This window comes from Canis lupus, chromosome 38 (assembly GCF_048164855.1).
Source record: "Canis lupus baileyi chromosome 38, mCanLup2.hap1, whole genome shotgun sequence".
In the NCBI taxonomy this organism is placed as follows: Eukaryota; Metazoa; Chordata; class Mammalia; order Carnivora; family Canidae; genus Canis; species Canis lupus.
This window is the reverse complement of record NC_132875.1, coordinates 1346326-1368299: the sequence shown is the minus strand read 5'-3', so window position 1 is coordinate 1368299 and position 21974 is coordinate 1346326. Positions and strand designations below refer to the sequence as shown.

The 21974-nt window shown below is 54.4% G+C and overlaps 1 protein-coding gene and 1 pseudogene across 1 annotated transcript; both read right to left on the bottom strand.

The window, feature by feature from the left end:
• Positions 1 to 3146: 3146 nt before the first annotated feature.
• LOC140626752 (olfactory receptor 10J1-like) lies at positions 3147 to 7701 on the bottom strand (annotated as a pseudogene).
• A 3339-nt stretch (positions 7702 to 11040) lies between these two features.
• On the bottom strand, positions 11041 to 16396 carry LOC140626776 (olfactory receptor 10J4-like). The gene is made up of 6 exons (XM_072814513.1): positions 16165 to 16396; positions 15233 to 15303; positions 13410 to 14451; positions 12945 to 13172; positions 12598 to 12707; positions 11041 to 12121 (listed from the first exon to the last, which is right to left on the bottom strand). The coding sequence occupies exon 6, from the start codon at positions 12105 to 12107 to the stop codon at positions 11172 to 11174; it is 936 nt and encodes a 311-aa protein (XP_072670614.1). The 5' UTR covers positions 12108 to 12121; positions 12598 to 12707; positions 12945 to 13172; positions 13410 to 14451; positions 15233 to 15303; positions 16165 to 16396; the 3' UTR covers positions 11041 to 11171.
• Between the last annotated feature and the right edge of the window lie 5578 nt (positions 16397 to 21974).

Below are 21974 nucleotides of genomic sequence, written 5' to 3'. Positions count from 1 at the left end.
GTGTCGTATCCACCATCATAGTGCCATGCAGAATAGTTTCACTGCCCTCAAAAAATTCCCTATGCTTCCTCCGTGCAACCTTCCCTCCCTCTCGGACCTCTGGCAACCACTGATCCGCGTGCAGTCTCTATAATTTTGCCTTTTACATATACTTATAAATCTGTCTAGGGGCCAGAAATTCAGCACAATCCACCACTGTGCTCTCAGCACTTAGCACCAGACCTTATCTTCTTAACGAAGGGCCAGGCTGGCTTCTGGAGCTCTCAATGCTTTCCTGATTTGTCTGTATGTTGGAGAAAGGTCAAGAAGAAGATGTTACAGCTTGACCTTCCACCAGACACAGTCTTCCTCTGACATCCCCGTTGATTGGCCAGGGGGAGGCCCCAGTGGCCCTTCCAATGGGGCATAAATTCTTTTCTCTGACAAAAAGGTTCAGGGACAAGGTCTCGTTTTACTTGGGAAATCCGAGGCTCGGGGGTATTCTCTAGCACGTCCTCTCCGTGCTGTGGATCGCCCTGGGTGGTGATACGCTCTGGGTAAACAGAAAATGTCTGCCAGCTGGTACACATTCACGTGCTCTTTTCACCCCCTTTTCAAAGTTAGCCTTATTTGTGCAGCAGAGAGCCTCGCCCCTGTGTCCCTGCTAGGGTTGCTCTCAGAACCTGGTGAGAATAATGGGTGGGAAAGTGACGGGAGGAGACCTCATTATGGAAGAGGTGTTTGCGGTGATGTGATACTGAGTGTGAATGGTGGCCAAGATAACACCAGGGAACCAGAAGGATCCCCCTCAGGGGGTGGATGCAGCCAAGTCTTCTGTGAGTTGCTGGCCCCACTGAGCAGGTCCGGGAAAGGTCTGTGGCCGGTTCCTCCATGGGGTGAGAAGAGCTGTTGAAGCTTCTGGCTCTAGGATTTCTCCCGGTGAAGCTGTTCTTTTTAGGTGTGGTTTCTGAAACAGCTGGGCGGTGCACGTGCCGGGGGTCCACGGGCTAAGGTGTTGTGGGTGATGCTGCTGGGAGCCGCTCCCCACGGCCGGCCCCAGAGGCCGGGCAACACGCGTGTGTCTCACGGAGCTCCTGCCTGCGGGGCTTCTCCTCGGGCGAGGAGACAGGACTTTATGTAGATCACACACCCAAGCCTGCGCTAGCGCTGAGGTCCTGGTCGCCAGGTGGCAAGCACACTGCGTCCGGCTCCCCATCACGTTTGCGTCCTGCGGGCTCCATGGAAGCTCCTCTGCCCCGCACGCCGGGAGCATCCTCCTTCGAGGCAGGCGCAGGGGCTTCCGCATCTGTGTCCCGTCTGGCACAGCCCGTGGCGCGCAGCGAGGACTCCCGGAGTGCCCGGCCAGTGGCCCACGCCCTGTGCCTGCTGGCCTGGCTTCTCTTCATTACATTCCTTCCTGCGCCAATTAGTAACTTCTCCTCATTACTCTGAGCCACTGTCCATCCTAGGGAGCTTCAGGCATCGTTTGATTTTTGTCATGGCTTCTCTAAACCCCAAGAGAGGCCTGGTGTTTCTGTTAGGGTCTGGAGAGCAGATGCAGGTGCTCTCTCATCTGTTTCTGTTAGGGTCTGGAGAGCAGATGCAGGGTTTCTCTCTCATCTTCTGAGTCATGCACCCACCCTCGAATTCCGGTGGAAGGTGTGTCCTGGGGCCACGGTGGCCCATGTCTGGGGTCCAGCCTGGTCACTGATTCAACAGCAGGTCCCCATTCTCCTTCTCTGGGTCCTCGTTTGAGCCACAAGCTCTAGAAACTCCTCCGCCAGCCTCTGCTCCGCGCTCTCTGATTGATTCGGTTTCATCACACATACATAGTTATTTCTGTGTATTACCTCTAAATACTCTACTCACATTTCCTTTCCCCCAATTTTCTTGGCTTAGAGTCTACAGATCCATACAACTTCTTACATGTCTCCGTGTTGCTGGGTAAGGACAGGAGGATGCCAACAATTCACACAAATGCCTCATATACTGAATCCTAGCTTTCCCAAATCTTGGGTGATTTCCACCATTTTTAAAAGTTAAAGCCAAAATTTCTTCATTCGGTACACCAAGCCCTCACAATCGGACCCCAGCCTATGCTTCTGGTCCTGTCTCCCTCCACGTCCCCCCGCCCACTGTCCCTGGTGTCAGCACACAGACTAGTTCTTCATCTCCTGAACATTCTTCTTTCTTATCTGTGAATATATAGCTCCTTCTCCTTGGGATTCTTTTCCTCCAACAAATTGCTCATCAGGCGCTCTCCAACAAAGGTTCTAAAGCCAGTTCACATGGTGGGTCACCACCTCCGAGGCTTCCCCAACATCTCCAACACTTGCTCTCCACCCCTCCTCCCATCCTCCTGTAGTGTTTTGTATAATATGACCTGTTACAAAGCATTGAAATCATACTCTTAAATGATTGCCTCTGCTGCTAGAGTTTGAGCTTCTTGAGGCCAGGCACGTAGGGTTTTCTTCATCGGCCTTCCCCAGAATCCAGGACATGGCTCATTCATTGTTATTGCCCATTACACGCTATCTGAATCAACAACAGCCAAACCCACCCAGGAGGATCTTTGAATGTCCCCTTAAGACTGACAAGATCTGCAATTGTGAGGATCTCTAATTAAACTGTCTATAGTCCATCACCATCTTTAATAAGCAGTTTCGCTAGAAACTAGGATAAGTTGAAGCAGCCAGGAGAGGAAATCTATTTTCCCTTGCTAGCCCATCTGGAGGCCACTCCCCCTATCCACACGGTCACTTGTTACTTGACATGTCATATAAAAACCGATTCTAACAGGGCTCCAAGTTGAGAAGTCCTCATGTTCTTAAGTCAGAAGGGATTGTAGGGGAAAAATACATGTCCTGGGTTCTGCTTTTTCTCTGTTGCCTTCACTAGAAACCAAAAAGTCACTGAAAAATCCGGGGCCCACACTATTTCCTGATCTGTTCTTCAGGTAATTCCTGTCCTCGTTTGTCTAGTTACCCACATAAACAGGGCTAATGCTTTGTTCAGGGGCTTTAAAGTTCTCAGACCCACAGCTGGATGCTCCTGCTGTTCTGCTTCCTTACGGGGCAGGTCTCTGGGAGTCCAGGGCACGTGGCTCTGCTCCTATTCCTGCTGGGAGGAGATGCCGAGAACCTCAGGGGAGCACTTCCCATCTCTCATCAGGAAAGCTTCCTGCCAGTGGCCCGGAGCAGAGCATCCTTGACCTCCTTGTTCCTCAGGGTGTACACCACAGGGTTCAGCAGCAGGGTGATGACTGTATAGGTCACCGAGATCAAGCTGGTCCTCATCCCTGGTGTTCTCCAACTTGGGCTTGAGGTAGGCGATGGAGGCGCAGCCATAATGGACGATGACCACGGTGAGGTGGGAGGCGCAGGTGACCCCTGTGCAGAGGGGATCTTGAAGATGGTGGAGATGATGAGGACATAGGAGACGAAGACCAGCCCCATGGGCACCAGGATCACCAGCACACTGATGATCAGAGTCAGGATCTCATTGGCTGTGGTGTCGATGCAGGAGAGCTTCATCACGGGTCGGATGTCACAGAAGAAGTGGGCCACCCTCGTGGCACAGAAGGGCAGCCTGAACACAGATGTCACTTGTGTGATTGCTACCATCAACCCAATGCTGCAGGCTCCCTGCCCCCACCAGCTGGACACGCTTTCTCTTGTTGATAATAACTGAGTATCTCAAGGGGTTGCAGATGGCCATGTAGTAGTCGTAGCCCATGGCCATGAGCAGGAAGCAGTTGTTGATGCCCAAGGTTACAAAAAAGAACATCTGGTTGACACAGCCTGCCTGTGAGATGGCCTGGCTCATACCCACGAGGCTGGAGAGCATCCATGGGAGAATGACAAGGGTGTAGACCATCTCGGAGGCGGACAGCGTGTTCAGGAAGAAGTACATGGGCATGTGGAGGCAACGGTCACAATGACGACGTTGCCACCCTGGGTGAAGGTGTAGAGCACAAGGAACACGGCGAACGGGGTGAGCTGGTGTCCGCAGAAGCTCGAGAAGCCCTGGAAGATCAACCCAGTGCTGGAAGTGTGGTGTCTGTCTCCACTGAGCAGCTGCTAAGCCTGAAATGTGGAAGAGCAGACGCACATCGTGTCAGCAAGGCCGTGGAGGCACATTTCTCAAACTGATTGCATTTAGTTCTCAGCTGTAAACCTGGGGATACATTTCCCAATGCATTCAAGTTAATCTCTGGGCTTATTTAAAATACTTTTATGCTGTGACCATCTATCATGATTCCCTGTGGTCTCAGATTCTTTTTTTTCCCTTCCTTCGTATTCCCACAACATAACTGCATACGTTCCTGCTTCACCCTACTCTTCCTACTTGACATCTGGAATGCCCCTCCTCTTCCTCTCTTGTTTATCTATTTATTTTTTTCTTTCTTCTCTTGTTTAAATCTTTCCCAGTTCCTTGAGGGCTGATGAAGCGTCGGCCTACCGACACCTGTTATGGCGCGATGTTCTCTTATTTACGTGGACGACCGTCTCCCCGCCAGGGCTGCGCCGTCTGCCCACAAACGCTCTGCAACTGCGTGCCTCCTCCTCCATCTGTGCGTCTCCCCAGCTCGGGATTATGGATGAATTAGAGAATTGAAACCAGTTTAAGGATTGACTGGGGACTTTTTTTTTTTTATTTTAAGACTATGAATCGTTACCTTGCCAATCCTTTAGGAAGTAGGAGCAAAGCTGACTCAGGAAGGTCCATCTTGTTCTCAAGGAAGAAAAGGCAGGTCTTAACTGACCACCGTCCTCTGCCCACTGCCCTCTGCAGGATGGAAGTCTGTTGATGGTTTGCAGCACCGACTCACATTACAAACTATGCTACAGCTTCCCCTTCCCTAAACTAAGAGGCAAATTTATAGCCATTGCAGCTTAGTAGGCATACACCCTGTCTGCAGAGGTAGACAAACAATCGTGCCGGGGAAGATGCAGCAAATTCAGGTCTCTCCTCTAAAGCTAAAGCAGATCCTGAATATGAAAAACAGAGAGAAGCTAAAGATACATCATTGCATTGAAGGATGGGGCTCAGTCCAATTTACGCAATATTTCACATTTTTTGTCCCCTTAGACAATAAGCTCCTGTAGGGAGGGCACTTAAATTATATTCTGATTTGCTTATGCATATTCAGAAAGACTTTTTACATAAAATAAATCACATCAGCGATGAAGGTTAGTAGGCACGGAGACCTCCTTCAAGTTTATAAAAATATACTTAAAAGAAGTTGGCTACCAGCTGTTAATCACTTACACTTGAAACGCTAAGAGAACAGCGGCGACAGGACAGGAGACCGTTCCGAATAGAGAAAGTCACGTGACGCCAACGTTTGTAGCTAAAGACCTTGACCTTCCCTGAGGCCTCTGGGCAGAAAGGCAGCGGTCCAGCCACGGGGCAGCGGGCACATGGGGCACAGCTTCTGAGTGTTGTAGTGACGGATGCGGGTGTGGCCGGCAACCCACTTAGTGTCCTGCCATCCAGGGGATGCTCCTACCCAAGGAAGAACCGTCCTGTTCCAAATACCAGGTGGGGTCTGTCCTGAGGGACTGGAGTCGGGTGGGGGGACAGCTGGCTGGTGCCCACCCGGAGGGGAGGAGGACGGCCGCCGGGCCCCAGCGAGCGGCCTCCACCGAGGGAGCCTCTGATCCCGCCACGGAAATCAAGGGGAAGAAGAGCGAGCCCAACCGCACAGGGGTGGCGGCAGGGGCTGCTCGATACTGCGGCAGATTGAGCCTGCCCGCCGGCAGCAGGCTGCTCTCTTGGTCCCATTTGTGAAGAGCACTTACCTGGTCCTCCTGGGGCAGGGGGGCACGGGGACAGGCCTGCGGTGGTACCTGCCACTGCAGCAGGGGCGGGGGTGGGGCCCCGGGGGCTCGTGGCCTGAGGATGTCCCGAGAGCAGCATCCCTCCCAGGGCCCGGAGGATGCAGATGTTCCATCAGGGCCCGCGTACTGGGTCCCACAGGTGGCAGCTGGGGCCCTCAGGACAGGTTCGTGCTTCAGGTGGAAACAGCCCGTGGCCGCCGTTCACCTGCCCGACCCTAACCACATGGGGCTTCTCCACAGACGGGCCTTGGAAACCCGTAGTTCACAGACTGGGAGACGCTCTGGGCACTGCGTGGGTTTGCAGGTGCAGATGCTCAGGCCCCCGCCGGGCCGAGTCTGGTTCTCTCTCGGAGGTAGCAGGGGCGGCCCGGTGGTGCTCGGAGGTGGGCGCCGTGTGCCGGGAGCTGAGGACTATCTGGGGCCACAGGACACGGGAGTGCTCAGTACCTTCGCTGCTCACCCAGGACTCACCCCTTAGTCCCTTCCGTAAACCTCCAGTCTGTTGAGACCCAGGGCCAAGTTTACCCCCAACCCCCGTCCCCATCCAAGACTTCCTGCGACTTAATTCATCTCTGGCTTAGCGTGTTCTTCCCTAAACGTGTGCCCCCCTCTGCGTGCACACGTCCTGGGCGCTGCTGGGGATGGAGCACATGCTGCCCCAGCCTCCGAGAAGCTCACTTAGTCCAGGCGACAGCGGTTATAGTGAACCTAATAATACTGCGTGTGAGTGGGACCCGGAGGCTCTGGTCCTGGATTAGACTCTGATCCATCACAGAAAAAATTCTGTAGCATAAAGACCGGGCTACAAAAGGTCTTAGGGATTTGGATTTTACCATTTTTAAGGGCCTCCCAGGTGCTGTCACTCTCTCCTCCCATTCAGGGTCTCAAAGCCCCTTGGTAACTGGCCTTTACAGGGCCACTGGCTCTTACCACCAGCTACTCTGCACCTTCCCCCTGCCTGCCGGTGACTTTGCTTCTTTGTGGGATCGATGTAGCAACTGTGGGAAAGTGATCCGGGGTGGGTGAGAAGGGCCAGGTCAGCCACGGTGCTGATGCCACAGATCAGGTCAGAGATCAGCTGGGATTGATCTAGACGGTGGCAGTGCTCCAGATAGGAGGGACGGACGTGAGAGACATTTGAGGTGAGCCAGGAGGCCTCATAACTGAGCGTGTGGATCAAGGGGGAGAGGAGCGGACCAATCATTTCCTAAACCGCTCTCCTCAGGTGCATTCGTGCCAACTTCTTGACCAAGCTCCAATGTGCATCGCTTCCTACTGGCCCAGATAAGTTGGCCCAAAGGACCTCTGTTAATGGTCAGCCACTAGGTGTGACTGGTGGCTGTGGGGTCCCGCCAGAGAGGGAGGAAAGTTGAACAAAATAGCTCAAGGCTTTAAGATGCCTTTGCTTTGGGACAAATTAGGGAGAGTCTGGAAATGGGGCACTTGGGTACATGGTATAAAAATGCGGTACCTGGTGAAAATGAGAGGTTGAGCTTCAGAATCACTGAATACTGAATATTTTAACCCATTCCTGTCTCAGCCCTTCAGATGACCTCCGATGTCTGTGTCATCCCCAACTCAGAGATGAGAGGTTATGAGGGGCACACTGTACCATCCACGGCCCGCCCGCTGGGCTTGGGCGTCAGACAGAAACGAGCACGTGGGGGAGCCACAGAGACGACGCTGGCGGGACAGCAGCTCACCTGCTCTCAACTCCCTCAGCCCCACAGACCATGTTGAGCTCTTACGAGGGCTCCTTCGTGGCATCTCATCAGCTTAGAATTAATCAGGTCCAGACCTACTGGTGATGCGTGAGAAGTGTCATGGGGGTCCCAGAAGTCGGAAGAGGGCTCACCTCGCATTTGGCCGAGGTCAACATTCTTCCTATTTCTTACAGTTCTGGAGGCTGAGCATCCTGGACAAGGTGCCAGAGGACTTGGTTCCTGGTGAGGGCCTGCCTTCTGGATTGCAGATAGCTGGTGTCACTCTGTGTCCTCCATGGTGGAGAGAGTGAGAGAGCTCTCGGGCGTCTCTCGTTAAAGGGCCCCCGTCATGACCCCACCCTCGTGACCTTATCTAAAGCTAATCCCCAAAGGCTCCATTTCTAGATACCATCACACTGGGGATAGGCCTTCAGGATACGAATAGGGGGCCATGGTTCAGTCCACAGCAGTGAAGTTTTTTTGAATCTCCCACTCCAGCCCTATCCTCCTCATCCAGAGCAGGGGTGTCTAGCTTTATACATGTGAAAACTCTATTTTTATTTATTTATTTATTCATTCATTTATTCATTCATTCATTCATTCATTTATTTATGATTTATTTAAGATTTATTTATGATTTATTTAAGATTTATTTATTTATTTATTTATTTATTTATTTATTTATTTACTTATTTATTTATTTATTTATGATACACATAGAGAGAGAGGCAGAGACCCAGGCAGAGGGAGAAGCAGGCTCCATGCCGGGAGCCTGACCTGGGACTCGATCTGGGGACTCCAGGATTGCACCCTGGGCCAAAGGCAGGCACTAAACCGCGGAGCCACCCAGGGATCCCTGAAAACTCATTTTAATTTGAAAATATTTGGGCAGCCCAGGTGGCTCAGAGGTTTAGTGCCACCTTTACCCCGGGGCATGATCCTGGAGACCCAGGATCGAGTCCCACGTGGGGCTCCCTGCATGGAGCCTGCTTCTCCCTCTGCCTGTGTCTGCCTCTCTCTCTCTGTGTGTCTCTCATGAATCAATAAATAAAATCTTAAAAAATATATATATATATCTCTCCAGCTTGGAAATAGTCAAATAATATGGTTGTACTGTTTGTATCTATGGATGATTCTCTGTTTCAGAATTTATTTTTTTCTGTGAATTCAGCAACTGATGCTTTCAAATGGGTTATAGTCCAAAAATAGGTGTACATGTTTTGTTTCATGCGTCTTCGGCCTCCCTCTGAAGGTGGCACTCTCTGAACCCCGGGACTCTTGCTGTGACTGGAGGTAACCAGGGGAGAAGTGGGAGTGACACCATGAGAAGAGGTTGACAGGCCAGCAAGTGGGCAGAGCGTAGGGGAAGGGAATCTGGGGTAGGAACTGAGAAGGGAAGCGAGTGGTTTATTGACACACGGCAGGTGTAGCCAGGAAGTGATTCTTGCAAGACCCTGGGAGAGTAGGTTTTGTGCACTGAACTATAGGATCAGAGGCTACCTGGGGGGTGGGGGGGTGGAGGGAGGGCCCATTTCGAAGTCCCTCCCAGGAAGGGGGAGCTCATTCTGTGAATGAGGACTTGGTTGTCAAAACTGGCTGTGTGTCCATATTGGGGTGACTTGATGTTGACCTCAGGGTGACCTAGGGAGCAGTGTGTGGTGGGGGTGGGAGTAGAGGAGGTGCAAACAGTTCAGCGGTTTCCCACGAGCCAGGAAGTGTTAGGCCCCTAAGATTCTCAGGTCCTCACGATGACCTTAGAAGGCTGATCCTGCCGGCCCCGTGGGCGGTCGGGAAGGAAGGCCCCCTTCCTAGAGCACACGTGTATAACGGGCAGACCTAGGATTGGGACGCGGGCCTCTCTGGCCCCAAACCTGTGCTCCGTCTATAATGTTACTGCCTAAGTGTCTCCTACTCCAGGTCATGAGGACAGAGAAGTGGATGCGTCAGGGTGGGTAATCCGATGGGCGTGAACCCCATCACCCCATCACCCTCCTGTGGACTTTGCCCCACTTTGTATCCTCTGCGTCTTGAGGGCTGTGCCGAGCAGGGAAAGATGCACCAAGGTTTTCGAGGGGAAAAAAGCCTATTTACAGTATGTGATTTCTGGACTTCCAGACTGATTTCTGAGACCCAAGGACATCCTAGCAGGATTTGAGCGATGTGTAAACCCACCACGCATGGAGCTCCTTCCACAGTTGTAAAGGGGAGAAGCCGGTAAGATAATCGTCATGAGCCCATAATGCACCTATAGACTCTGGGGCTGGATTGTTTTCGGGTCCTAATTAGGCTCCGCATACGAGCGCTGTGGCCTTGAGGAATTTACTCCATCTCTTCAGCCTTTGGGTTCCCCATCTGTAAAGTAAGTTTAATAAAATACGTACCTCGTGGGTTAACAGTGAGGATTAAACGAATTCAACACTTAAATCCATGCCGGCTATCTAGGATGCACTCAAGAAGTGCACGAAAAGGACGTCACAGAGCAGGGACAAGCCCCCGCGAGCAGAGAGGGCGGTCGCTGATGCCGCTTGGACCGTAGCTGCTCACAGCTGTCCTCTTCCTTTCCTCCTTTCTTCCTCCTTTTCATAACTACTGGGCGGCTGCTCTGGACCAGGCACTGTTGTAGATGTGAGGGACCCGAGTGACTGCCCAATAGATAGGGGCACCCCTGGCCCAGGTGGGGTGACCTGAAGCAGAGCCTGCATCTGACCCCATGTGCGGGACGGAGGACGTGCGCGCAGAGCCCAGAGTGAGGGAAGCAGGTGGGACAGGGCGGGCTCGGCCGGGATGTGGTCCCGTCCCAGGCTCCCCACAGCCCGATCCCACGGGAGACTCTAGTTGCACCTTGAGCCAAGGTGGGTGGCCTTCGGTACCTCCCAGGTGGGAGTGGGGTTCACCCCCCCACCCCGCCCCCAAGAAAGCCTCCTTTCGGCCAGGGTGGTTCCTCAGGGCAGGGATGGGGGGCGGCTGGGAGCCTTTGACACCTGGGCCGAGCAGCTGCAGGGCCTGTTACTTCAGCCAGGCCTCTGGGGACGGGGCGTGGGGCGGGGATGTGATGGGAGAGACGGGCAGGGGCGGCGGAGGGGGGGTCTCTTCTCCGGAGACCCTCAGTAGCCAGGAAGCTATTTTTGCGGTTTTCACTTTACCCGTCTCACCCCGCTTGTCCCTTGGCTCTCAGGGCCTGTGTCTGCCACAGACGACTGGGGTCCCTGCAGGTGGGGTACATTCGTTTTTTTTTTTTTATTATTGTCCTATGGAATATAGCACAGAGAGTGTTACGTGTAAGGAATGGAGGACCTGGATCTCGGGGCTCCCGGTTTTCAGGCTGAGGCCAGGCTCCGAGCCCACAGGCTCCCGCACGAGCTGCTGTGCCCTGTGCCCCCCCCTCGCTGCTGGGTCTCACGCTCCCTCCTGCCGACGGTCGCGGAACAGGGTCTGGGCTCCTGGATGTGTCTTCTCTTACTGGGTCCCCATGGAACTGCGGGTCCTCGGAAACGCCCCGTCCCTCATTCGTGTTTTCCTTCCTGGTCTAATCCCACCCGCTCCCTCCCCGTTGCCGCCTCCACCGGGTCCCTCGGCTCGTAGCCGCCTGGCTCCCTCGCCGCGAGGCCGCAGTAAACCGTGGGAACTCCCGGAGCCCAGCGGGCGCCTACGGGAGAGGCTTCCTGCCCACAGCTCGGAGCAAGGCCTGCTTGACCTCCTTGTTCCTCAGGCCGTAGACCACGGGGTTCAGCAGGGGCGTGATGACCGTGTAGGTCACAGAGAGGAGTCTGTCCTGCAGGGAATTTTGCGATTTGGGTTTTAGGTAGATGAAGGAGGTGCAGCCATAGTGGACGATGACCACGGTGAGGTGGGAGGCGCAGGTGGCGAAAGACTTCCTCTGGCCCTCAGCTGATGCCATCTTGAGGATGGTGGAGACGATCAGGACATAGGAGATGAAGATGAGGACCATGGGCAAGACGAGCACGCACAGACTGATGAGCAAAGTGAGAAGCTCTTTGATGGTGGTGTCGGCACAGGCCAGCTTCATGAGGGGCCGGATGTCGCAGAAAAAATGGGAGATGACGCTGGCGTCACAGAAGGGCAGGCTGAACACGGAAGACACCTGGATGATGGCTGTGCTCAGGCCCACGCTCCAGGAGCCACACGCCAGGTGCACACAGGTCCTTTGGCCCATGACGACCGCATACCGCAGGGGGTCGCAGATGGCCACGTAGCGGTCGTAGCCCATGGCCGCGAGCAGGAAGCAGTTGGTGACGCCAAAGGTGAGATAGAAGAAGAGCTGAGTGGCACAGTCCGCAACGGAGACGGCCTCCCGGGGGCTCAGGAGACCGGAGAGCATGCGGGGGACGATGGCCACGCTGTAGCAGGTCTCAGAGAGGGACAGCGCGCTCAGGAGGAAGTACATGGGGGTGTGGAGGTGACGGCTCAGGCGAACAGCCGCCAGGATGAGGGCATTGCTGCCAAGGGTCACCAGGTGCAAGGCCAGAAAGACCACGAAGAGGAGGAGTCTGCGCTGCCACCCCAAAGCGGAAAAGCCTTCGAAGGTAAACTCCGTCACAGCAGTGGCATTGGGCTTCGGCATCGGAGGATCCGGGTCTGAAAGACACGAGGCGGAAGGTGGGAGACCCGGGTCCTCATCAGCCAGGTGCGGGGACCCGAGGCTCCCAGACGCTGGCTGGGCTCTCTGGTTCCCGGGCTCTGCGGGGCTGGGCCAGGGGGTGCCCGGGGCAGGGAAGGGAGCGAGCACACCCGGGGATGGAGGGGCAGCCTGCTGGGAAGGGAGCCAGGCTGCGGGGGTGCTTCGGGGGAGGCGGGGGCCTCGGCCCGGGTCACTGGGGGGCCGGGGTCTAGGGTGGGTGAGCAGAGACTCTGCGCCTTTCTCTGGGGCGACTGGCGTGTGGCCCGGCGCAGGCTGTGAGCCCGACCGCTCCCTGCTTCCTTCCCACGTCCCCCAAGCGCCACTTGCTTCCACGCCCGGGCCCCTGCCTCCCGCGTGGACGGCGTCTCTGCTTGTTTCCTGGGCTCTAGTCAAAGCGGCCAAGCATCGGAAACCTCCGAAAGGTCCCAAGTACCGGTGTCTGCACGCAGACAGCGGGAACAGGATCCTCAGGGCACACGCATCCCTGCTTTACCCCCGCTGAGTGCTCTTCTTTGCTCACTTCACTTGTCGGCATTTGCTCATCTACAAAATGGAATAACACGGACTCACAGGGTTACTATGGAGATGATGCGCATTGCCGCGTGGGAAGCCGAGCTGAGCCCCCGATACGGGGACAACGGGGCATCACACTCCCGCACCTTCACCCGACCTGCCCTTCCCACTCCCTCCTGGGTTCTCCTTGTCTCCACCCCCCCCCCTCGCCCCCATGAGACAAAGGCAGGGCCCATCGCCACGACTGACGGCTGGTGGGAGACTTACCCGAGAAGAAGCCCGGAGGGCACTGAGCACAGAGAGGGGGTATACAGTAGGCCGCGAGGACATGGTCGCACGGGTGAAGACGAGCGTAGATGTTCAAATGGGGATGTTTTAGGTGGTGCTGCGGTCCTCACTGCTTCTCTCCTGGGCCTGGCCCAAGGTTCCAGAGTGGCTGGTCTTCATCCAGCTGGAACGTTTGCGGCAGCCTGAGGGCTCGAGGGGCTGTTCTGGCTTTTGGAGACAGGTGTCGGGGTGGAGGTGGCACAGAAGGAAACACGGGAGCAGGGGAGTGAGAGGGTTTGGGGGTGGGGGCTGGGGCAGGAGGGTGTGGGGGGGCAGCAGGCCGTTCCCAGCACAGCGGTTCTGCCGCCGCACCCGCGTCCAGGCGGTCCTGCCCCGGCTCCTGCCCCGGGAAGCCGGGCTGTGGGAGCGTCCCTCTGACCCTCACCTCCCAGCCTCTGCCTCTACCTGGTGCAGGAAACAGGAGGACGTGGTGGGGACTCCTCTATCCCGGAAATAAGCTTTCTGTGGGTAGAAGGGATGCCTCAAGTTCACCCCATCGGACCCCCCAGTCCCAGAGTGTGCCGGGGGGGACGGGTGGGACTGTGCGTTCCCAGGTCCCCGGCTCCCAGTCCTCCCCGAGCGATGCCCTGAAGCCCACTATCTGGGGCTAAATGCACCAGTTAAGCTCTTTGAAAGTTCTTGCCTCCGATTTACTTAGGCTCATGTCCGGATCACCCTTTCTGAGTGATTTTTTTGGCATTTATAATGCTTTTTATTCCCTAAGTTTTACAGCACAGTTGTTGGTTTTCCCACTTGACCATACCCCCCAGGGCAGGGAGGAAAAAGAAGAGGTGGCCTGGCTTGAGCAGGGGTGGGGAAGCCCCGCCTCCCTGCGTGGGGGGAAGGGGTGGGGGGACTTAAACCTCGCCAGGCAGACGGGGGGCTCCGGCCTCAGCACCCACCACGCTGGCCAGGGTCCTGCTCCTGCTGTGCTGGGGGGGGGGGGGCGGTGCAGTGCATACGCGCAGCCTTGGGAGGGGAGGCCCCGAAGAAAGCCGCGGAGCCCCGCGGAGTCCGGGGCCTGTCTGGGAAATCCTCTCCCACTTGGGATGTGGGAGCAACAGCCCGAGGCCCCGGCTGCCTTCCCGGAGCCCCTCCCTTAAGTGGGTGCAGGCCGTCGGGGGGGCCATCCCCCTGCGCCCCGGGAAGCCGCGGCGACTGTCCCCAAGGAGGCAGCAGCGGCGCCCAAGCCTCCACGATGCCTGCCTGGGGACCTCGTTAGGCGGGGGCTCGGGCGGGCACGCGGAGAGCATGCAGCAGCCCCTGGGTCCCCCGGGCACGAGGCGGGGGGCGGAGCGTGGCCTCCGAATCCCGCCGTGGAAGGGCGCAGCTTCGTCAGGGGCTCGCGGGCCAAGGCCCCGGGCGGCCCCCTCGGATCCAGATGTCCCGGAACTGCGATGCCTGCCCTCGTGGGTGCTCCCAGCCGCCGCTCACTGGGCCTTCCCACCTGCGGGGGCAGGGGTGGAGCGGGTGCCCGACGCCCGTCTGCCCCCGCCCCCCCCAGCAGCATGTGCTGCTCTGCGGGTCACCCTCCAGGGCATCGCTGGAGTGGGCCCCTCCTGAGGAAGCCCTGGGGGCAGGCAGGCCTGCTGTCCTCCCCACCTGTGGTTCTCCCCGCCTGCAGTCCTCTCCTCCTGCCATCCTCCCCGCCTCGAGTCCTCCCCGCCTCGAGTCCTCCCCGCCTGCCGTCCTCCCCACCTGCCGTCCTCCCCTCCTGCGGTCCTCCTCCTGCCGTCCTCCCCTCCTTTCGTCCTCCCCTCTTACCGTCCTCCCCTCCTGCCGTCCTCCTCCTGCCGTCCTCCCCTCTTACCGTCCTCCCCCACCTGCCGTCCTCCCCCACCTGCGGTCCTCCCCACCTGCCGTCCTCCCCTCCTGCTGTCCTCGCCTCCTACCGTCCTCCCCTCCTGCCGTCCTCCCCCACCTGCCATCCTCCCCACCTGCGGTCCTCCCCACCTGCCATCCTCCCCTCCTGCCGGGATGCTCGCTGAGCGCCAGGCCAGCCCCTGCCGGGACCCGGACGGCAGCGGGGCTCCAAGCCGGGGCGCGGGGAGGGAGACCCAGGGGGACCCCAGGGGCGCGCGGGGTCCCCTGGGCCAGGGCGGGCCGGGTCGTCTGGGCCCCGCCTTGCGCGCGTCCCTCCTGGGCGGGGTTTGCAGCTGCCCCGAGTCCGGGCGCGGTCGGAGCCGAACACCCCCGACGCCCCGACCCTGGCGCGTGCGGACGTTCACCTGCCAGGGGAGGAGGTTAGGTGCGAAGGCCGGGAGGACCTGGGCCTGCAGGCTCTTCGCGGCTTTCTTTTCTGAGAGGAGAGAAAATACATTGATGACATCACCTGCTTATTTTGGCAGTTTTGTCTTTTTCGTCTTTTTATATCTGCTCTCGTGTGGCCTCCGGCGCTGAGCTGCGCTGGCCGAGGTCAGGGCTTTACCACCCCCTTCCCCTCCCCCCCCGCCCCCCCCCCCCCCGCTTTAGCGAGAGTCCTCCTCCCCGGGCACGGGGGGGGCGCGGGGGGCGCGGCAGCCACGGGGGCCTGGGCTCAGGCTGCTGGGTCGGCCCTTGCTGGCCTCAGCGGGGACCGCCTTGGGCCCCTCCCCACCCCCTCCCTTCCCTCTCCCTTCCTCCCCTCCCTGCCCCTCCCTCCCCTCCCCCCTCGCCCTCCCCTTCCTGCCCTTCTCTCCCCCTCCTTCCCCCTCTCTGTCCCTCCCTTCCTCCCCTCCCCTTCCCCTCACTCCCCCTCCCTACCCCCTCTGTTCCTCCCTCCTCCTCCCTCCCCTCTCTCTACTCCCCTCCCTGCCCCTCCCCTCCCCCTCCCTCCCCCTCTCTGTTCCTCCCTCCCCCTCTGTCCCTCCTTCCCCCTCCCTTCCCTCCCTCTCCTCCCCTCCCTGTCCCTCCCCTTCTCTGTCCCCCTCCCTCCCCCCTCTGTTCCTACGTTCCCCTCCCTCCCCCTCTCTGTTCCTCCCTCCCCTCCCTCTCCTCCCCTCCCTGCTCCTCCCCTCCCCCTCCGTCCCCCTCTCTGTTCCTCCCTCCCCCTCCCTCCCCTCCCTCCACTCCCCTCCCTGTCCCTCCCCTTCTCTGTCCCCCCTCCCTCCCCCTCCCTCCCCCTCTCTGACCCTCCCCCCCTGCTCTACCCTCCCCTACTCGCGTGCACGCTCATGCTCACTCGCTCGCTGAAATAATCTTTCAAATGCTTCTCGTGCTTGGGTCACCAGGAAAGGGGGTGCTGGCTGTACATTTCTGGCGGTCGCCCTCCGCCGGGGGAAGGGGGGTTCCCTTCTATTCCTGGTCTGTCTGCAAGTTTACCGAGTAGTCTCCTGAATTTTCAGCTGCTTCCTTCTCTGTACCCATTGATACGGTTCTTTGCTTTTCACTCTTTCACTGGTTAGGGTGGTGATTCACGTTAATAGACCTTTCTAGCGCTGACTCCTACATTTTTAAGGAAAACCCTTACTTAGGCAAAATACCAAGACCATGTACACCATTTGGGTTCAATTAGCTATTTTTTTTCATCTACTCGTTATCCACTAATAATTGTCTTTTAGTTATCTTTCCCTTCTTTGCCTATTTTTGGTACCGAACGTTGGCAGTTAGCAAGGTTTTTAAATACTGGGGAGATTTCACACCTTTTCTATGCTCTGAACCTGATGCCTTTCCTTGTTTGTTTTTTTGAAGGGCTAGATTTTCTCCCTGTCCCCCCCCCCCCCGCTGCTTTTCCATTTTTGTAGGGTTATTATCCCAATAAATTTTTTATTCTTGGTATAATTATGGTAATTTATATCTTCTTCTGAGTTTGCCCATTTTATATACTTTTTCATATAGATTAAAGTTGTTCAAGGTATGTTTTTTATAATTTATGTGTGCCTGCCCTGGTATTCTTTTTTCTCCTACCTTATTTGTTTAGTCTAATTTATCATAGTTGTTGAACATTGTTGTAAATTGATCTTTCCAAAGATTCCAAATTAAAAAAAAAAAAAGAATTTCTGTTGTTTCATGTTTACTTTGGTATTTTAAATTCTACTTTGTTATTATTTGTTTCTGTTTTCGGGGGTTTATTTTGTTCTTTTCCAAGCTTTTTTGGATCAGAATCTTTTATCTTCCCCCCTACAGTAAACATATAAAAAGCTATAAATTCCTTTCTGAGAGTGGCTCTGGATATTCCTCATTTATTTTGATCTGTAGTGCTTCTGTTAAATCATAGTTGTAGCATGTATTTAAATTTTTTTCTTTTTATGATGTCTTTAACTCTGTTTATTTAGATGTTTGTTAATAGGATGAGTATGAGATAAAGAGTCCAGAGCTCAGACCCTGGAGTCATGGAGCTGGTTTGTCTCATTCTGACACCTCTTCCTGACTTGGGGCAAGCTGTTCCTTCTCTTCACGTCTCTGTTTCCTCGTTTCTGAAATGTGGGGGATGATAGTAACTTCCTCAAAAGCAGCTGTTGTAAAGATTGAATGAGTAAATATTTGAGAGTACTTGGAATAATGGCTGGCAAGTGTTTATGAAGTAAATATTCACATCTATGAGGAGGGGTAATCGAGGGTTTGGCTACTTTTGAGGGATGAGGCTTGATTTCTTATTGCATCATGGTCCATGAAGATTACTTATATAAGATCAATACTTTGGGATTTGTCAAGGCATCCTTTGGGGTCAGAAGAGTGAACATTCTCGGTAAGAAGGTTAGACTTTGAGATGAGGCTTGTTAATCGTCCTTCGACCCTTTTTAGCTCTATCGACCCTTTATTGTTTTATTAGTTTCCGAGGGTGCTGTATGACCACCTCCTGTGATTGGGTATTAAATTTCCCCCAGTGGTTTTATCAATTGTTGCATAATACAATTTATAGCTAGGCCGTTAGGACCCTGTACATTCATAAATGGAACAATTTCCTGGTGAATTATTTTGCTTAGTAGTCTAGGTCCCTTACTGGTTTTCACTTGGTATCTGATTTTGTCTGATGTCAGTAATAGTACATCACCTCCTTCTGTCAACATTTTCCTGGATCCCCCTCAACCTGTACCTTTCAACCTGTGCCATTTTATTTTGATAGTGTCATGTTGGATTATTAAAATTCAATCTGAGAGCCTTTTTGTTTCAATTGATTAACCTAATCTATTCACATCTTTTATAATTAGAGAAATTGCTGGAAATTACTGTCATCCACTATTTTCCATTTACTATGATTTCTGGCTCTGTTTGTTGCTCTGCCAGGCTTTTGTTTGACTCATTTTTCTGGTTATGTATACACCACTTCTAGTCATCCAAAAGTCAAACTGAATTTTTACAATTGAATTTAGTTTTTATAAATAATCCAAATGAAGAATTAAAAAATACAAAAATGGTGCTTCATTATTAAAACAGTTCCCTATCTGCCCATGATTCTTGCTGCTTCGAAGCACCTGCTCTCCACCTCTTTGCCTACTCCTCATGGTGTTCATCTCCATATAGCTGCTGCTGCTTTTTATGTGAAATGCCTCTGATAGGGCCCCGGGTGGCTCAGCGGTTGAGCATCTGCCTTCAGCCCAGGGCATGATCCCAGGGTCCTGGGATCGAGCCCCACATCAGGCTCCCTGCAGGGAGCCTGCTTCTCCCTCTGCCTGTGTCTCTGCCCCCCCGCCCCCGACCGTGTCTCTCATGAATAAATAAATAAAATCTTTAAAAAAATGCCTCTGATGATATTTCTTAATTCCTAGATTTTAGGCATCCTCTCTTGCCTTCCCAGCTCACAATGCTATGTGCACGTGAACACAAACATACCCACATACTTCTCCTCTTGTCATCCTCCCACTAAAAATTAAATCTGTTTTCAGAACATATGTTATTATAATATGCAAATATTATTCCGAGCCATGTAGCATAGTAGAAGTGCATCTTCCATTGCAACATTGTTTTCTCACTAAATTTTAGGAGTGGAGCCCTCTTCGTTGTTCAGTTTTGAAGTATCTATAATTAATCCAACCTCGGTTTTTTTTTTCTTTTATCAGTTTTGTGCAAAGGTAAAAATCTTCCCACAGCACTAGTTACATATGGTCAAACATACCTGGTCGCTTCTGTGTGTCTGTATCCACCCGTCTGTCGAGCTGGCTGCAGTCCTCTTTCCTGCAGCTCCAGCCTGGCTTGGCTTGTTTCCGGGACTCCTCTGGGGGCTCTAATCCTGGAGCTTTCCCTCACTGGCATCTCTCCCCGACCCTGACCCCCGGCTTCATTAAATGGAAACTATATATGTGAGCTGTACGGTGCAATGATTTGATATACACATCGTGAAAGGATCGCCACACTCAAGCTGGTCAGCACACCCAGCACCGTGTGTGTGCCCAAGTGTGTGTGTGTGCATGTGCACGTGCATAGAGGACACTCAGGACCTCTCCCAATGGGTTTCGGGTACACGACATAGCATCATTCACGGTAGTCACCGCACTTGCTGCACAGTAGATCCTTACAACTTCTAACTGGAAGTTTCTTTCTTCTGACTGATGTCTCCCCAGTGTCCCCCAGTCCCTGGCGTCCACCATTCTATTCTTTTGTCACATTTTTAACCCCTGGGGACCTCAGGACCCCAGGACCCTAGGACATAGAAGACAGATGATGTAGTATTTCTTTTCCTGTGTTTGGCTTATTTCGCTTCCTGTGATGTGCTCCGGGTCATTCACGTTGTTGCAAACGTCCGCATTTCCTCCCTTTTTATGGCTGGATGATGCGTGTGTGCATGTGTGCACGCGTGGGTGTGCGTGCACCCCTTGTCCCCCGCGGCATTCTTGCCCACGCATCTGTGGATGAACACTTGCACCGTTACCATGTCTTGGCTGTTGTGAGTGACGTCGTGGTGAACATGGGACTGCAGCCATCTCCCCACGACACCCACTCTGCGGGTCCTGGAAGAGCCATATTTAGAGAATTAAGAAAACTGAAATACAGCCGCTGTCAAGAGCCCTGCAGGGTCTGAGGTTGACCTCACTGGTGGGTTCTCCCGACGCCGCATATCAGACATGGGCAGAGGGCACCAACTCCTGGGTCCGAGACCAAAGCTAGCACCGCTCACCCCCTGCTGTCGACGTGGGCCCGGTTCTTCGAGCTCTGGCTCCCACACGGGAACAGAAGAGGCTCAGGAAATCATTGGACGTGCAAGGAGTTGCATTAGAGAAGTGGAGCTTGCGCGTGGGGAACCTGAATCTGCTTGGAAGTGCGGTAATCCCGCCTGCCTGGGCTCCTGGATTCTGGGCCTTCATCACACACTTCAAGGGCCTTGAAATACTAATCTGGGACCAAGGCATTTGGCGCCTCTGTCTCCAGATGTGCAGAGATGTGAGCCCCGAGGACAGTTATCACAGTTCAAATAGGTAGAGCAGATTCACGCAGGGAAGGACCGGGTTGTGTGCGGTGGCGAGTGGGGCTACATGCTGGCTCTGGCAGCAAGTGCAGACGCACTGAGCCCCACTCAGGAGGCGAAAACGGCAGGACTTTTAAATGGGGGATGTATTCTGTCTCTCTCTCTTTGAATTTATTTATTTGAGAGAGAACATAAGCAGGGGGAGTGGCACAGGGAGAAGGAGAAGCAGACTTCCCGCTAAGCAGGCAGCCAGATGTGGGGCTGGACCCTGCCTGAGACCCCAGGACCCTGGGACACCAGAACCTCAGGACTTCAGGACCTCAGGACCCCAGGACCCTAGGACCTCAGGATCCCAGGACCCCAGGACCTTAGGACCCCAGGACCTCGGGACCCCGGGACCTCAGGACCCCAGAACCCCAGGACCCCAGAACCCCAGAACCTCAGGACCCTGGGACCTCAGGACCTCAGGACCCCAGGACCCCAGGACCTCAGGACCTCAAGACCCCAGGACCTCAGGACCTCAAGGCCCCAGGACCCTAGGACCCCAGGACTCCAGGACCTCAGAACCTCAGGATCCCAGGACCCTGGAACCCAAGGACCCCAGGATCCCAGGACCTCAGGACCTCAGGACCCCAGGACTCCAGGACCCCAGGACCTCAGAATTCCAGGACCCCAGGACCTGAGAACCTCAGGACCTCAGGACCCTGGGACCCCATAACCCTGGGACCCCAGGACCTCAGAACCCCAGGACCCTAGGACCTCAGGACCTCAGGACCTTAGGACCTCAGGACCCCAGGACCCCAGGACCCAGGGACCGTGACCTGAGCCTAAGGCAGACACTTAACCAACTGAGCCACCCAGATGCCCCTGGGGGGAATGTATTATTCTTAAGAGGCTAGATGAACCATTTGCTGAATGAATAAAACCAATAATATGTTTTGGGTTTCACAATTTGGAAAGGTTTTCTAATATTTGAGCCATTAAGATAACAAAGAATCTTTATTATGTTTAGATTAGAGGTAGGTAATAAAGGTCAAGATAAGTGGTTATTTATCTTAATAGAAATGTATATACTCAAAGATTGGAAGATAAGAAGTCAATGAAAATAAATGGCAGGAATTTCTTTGCAGCTGGCAGGAAGAGGGAGCGAGGAAATGTAAAATAATACGTTTAAGAAGAGAGCAGAGAGTATGATTAAAGCATAGAGTCCTCTGAGCTATTAATTTAAAAGAAAGTAGAATGTGAAGCCCCTGTGGGCAATTTCTAAGTATTTAGGCCTGAAAGATGAAAAAGAAAAAAGAAAAAAGGATTTCATCAGGGAGCAGTAAAAACAGAAGACTCACACACCCTTGGTTCTCCTCCTTGCAGGTGGTGACCCCTGTCCTTGGCCCTGGAAAAGAGCCGGGAAATGCCCCTGCGCGAGTGCCAGGGGTCCTGTGTGCAGGTAGCCCGATGGGACAGAGGGTCTGAGGTCTGCGGTGGCCGAGGCGGAGAAGAATCACACGAATGTGATTCGTGTCAGTATATGGGGCACGGTGTGAACGGGGCTAACGCAGGCCCATTCAGCTCACACAAGAGTAGAAAGCACATAATGACACATTTGCTTCAATCAAATTCAACTTTTGTATTTTGGAACATCCCACACACCG

Coding starts and splice junctions, on each gene's coding strand:
- LOC140626776 (XM_072814513.1), bottom strand. CDS start 12,107: ATGCCGAAGCCCAATGCCACTGCTGTGACGGAGTTTACCTTCGAAGGC.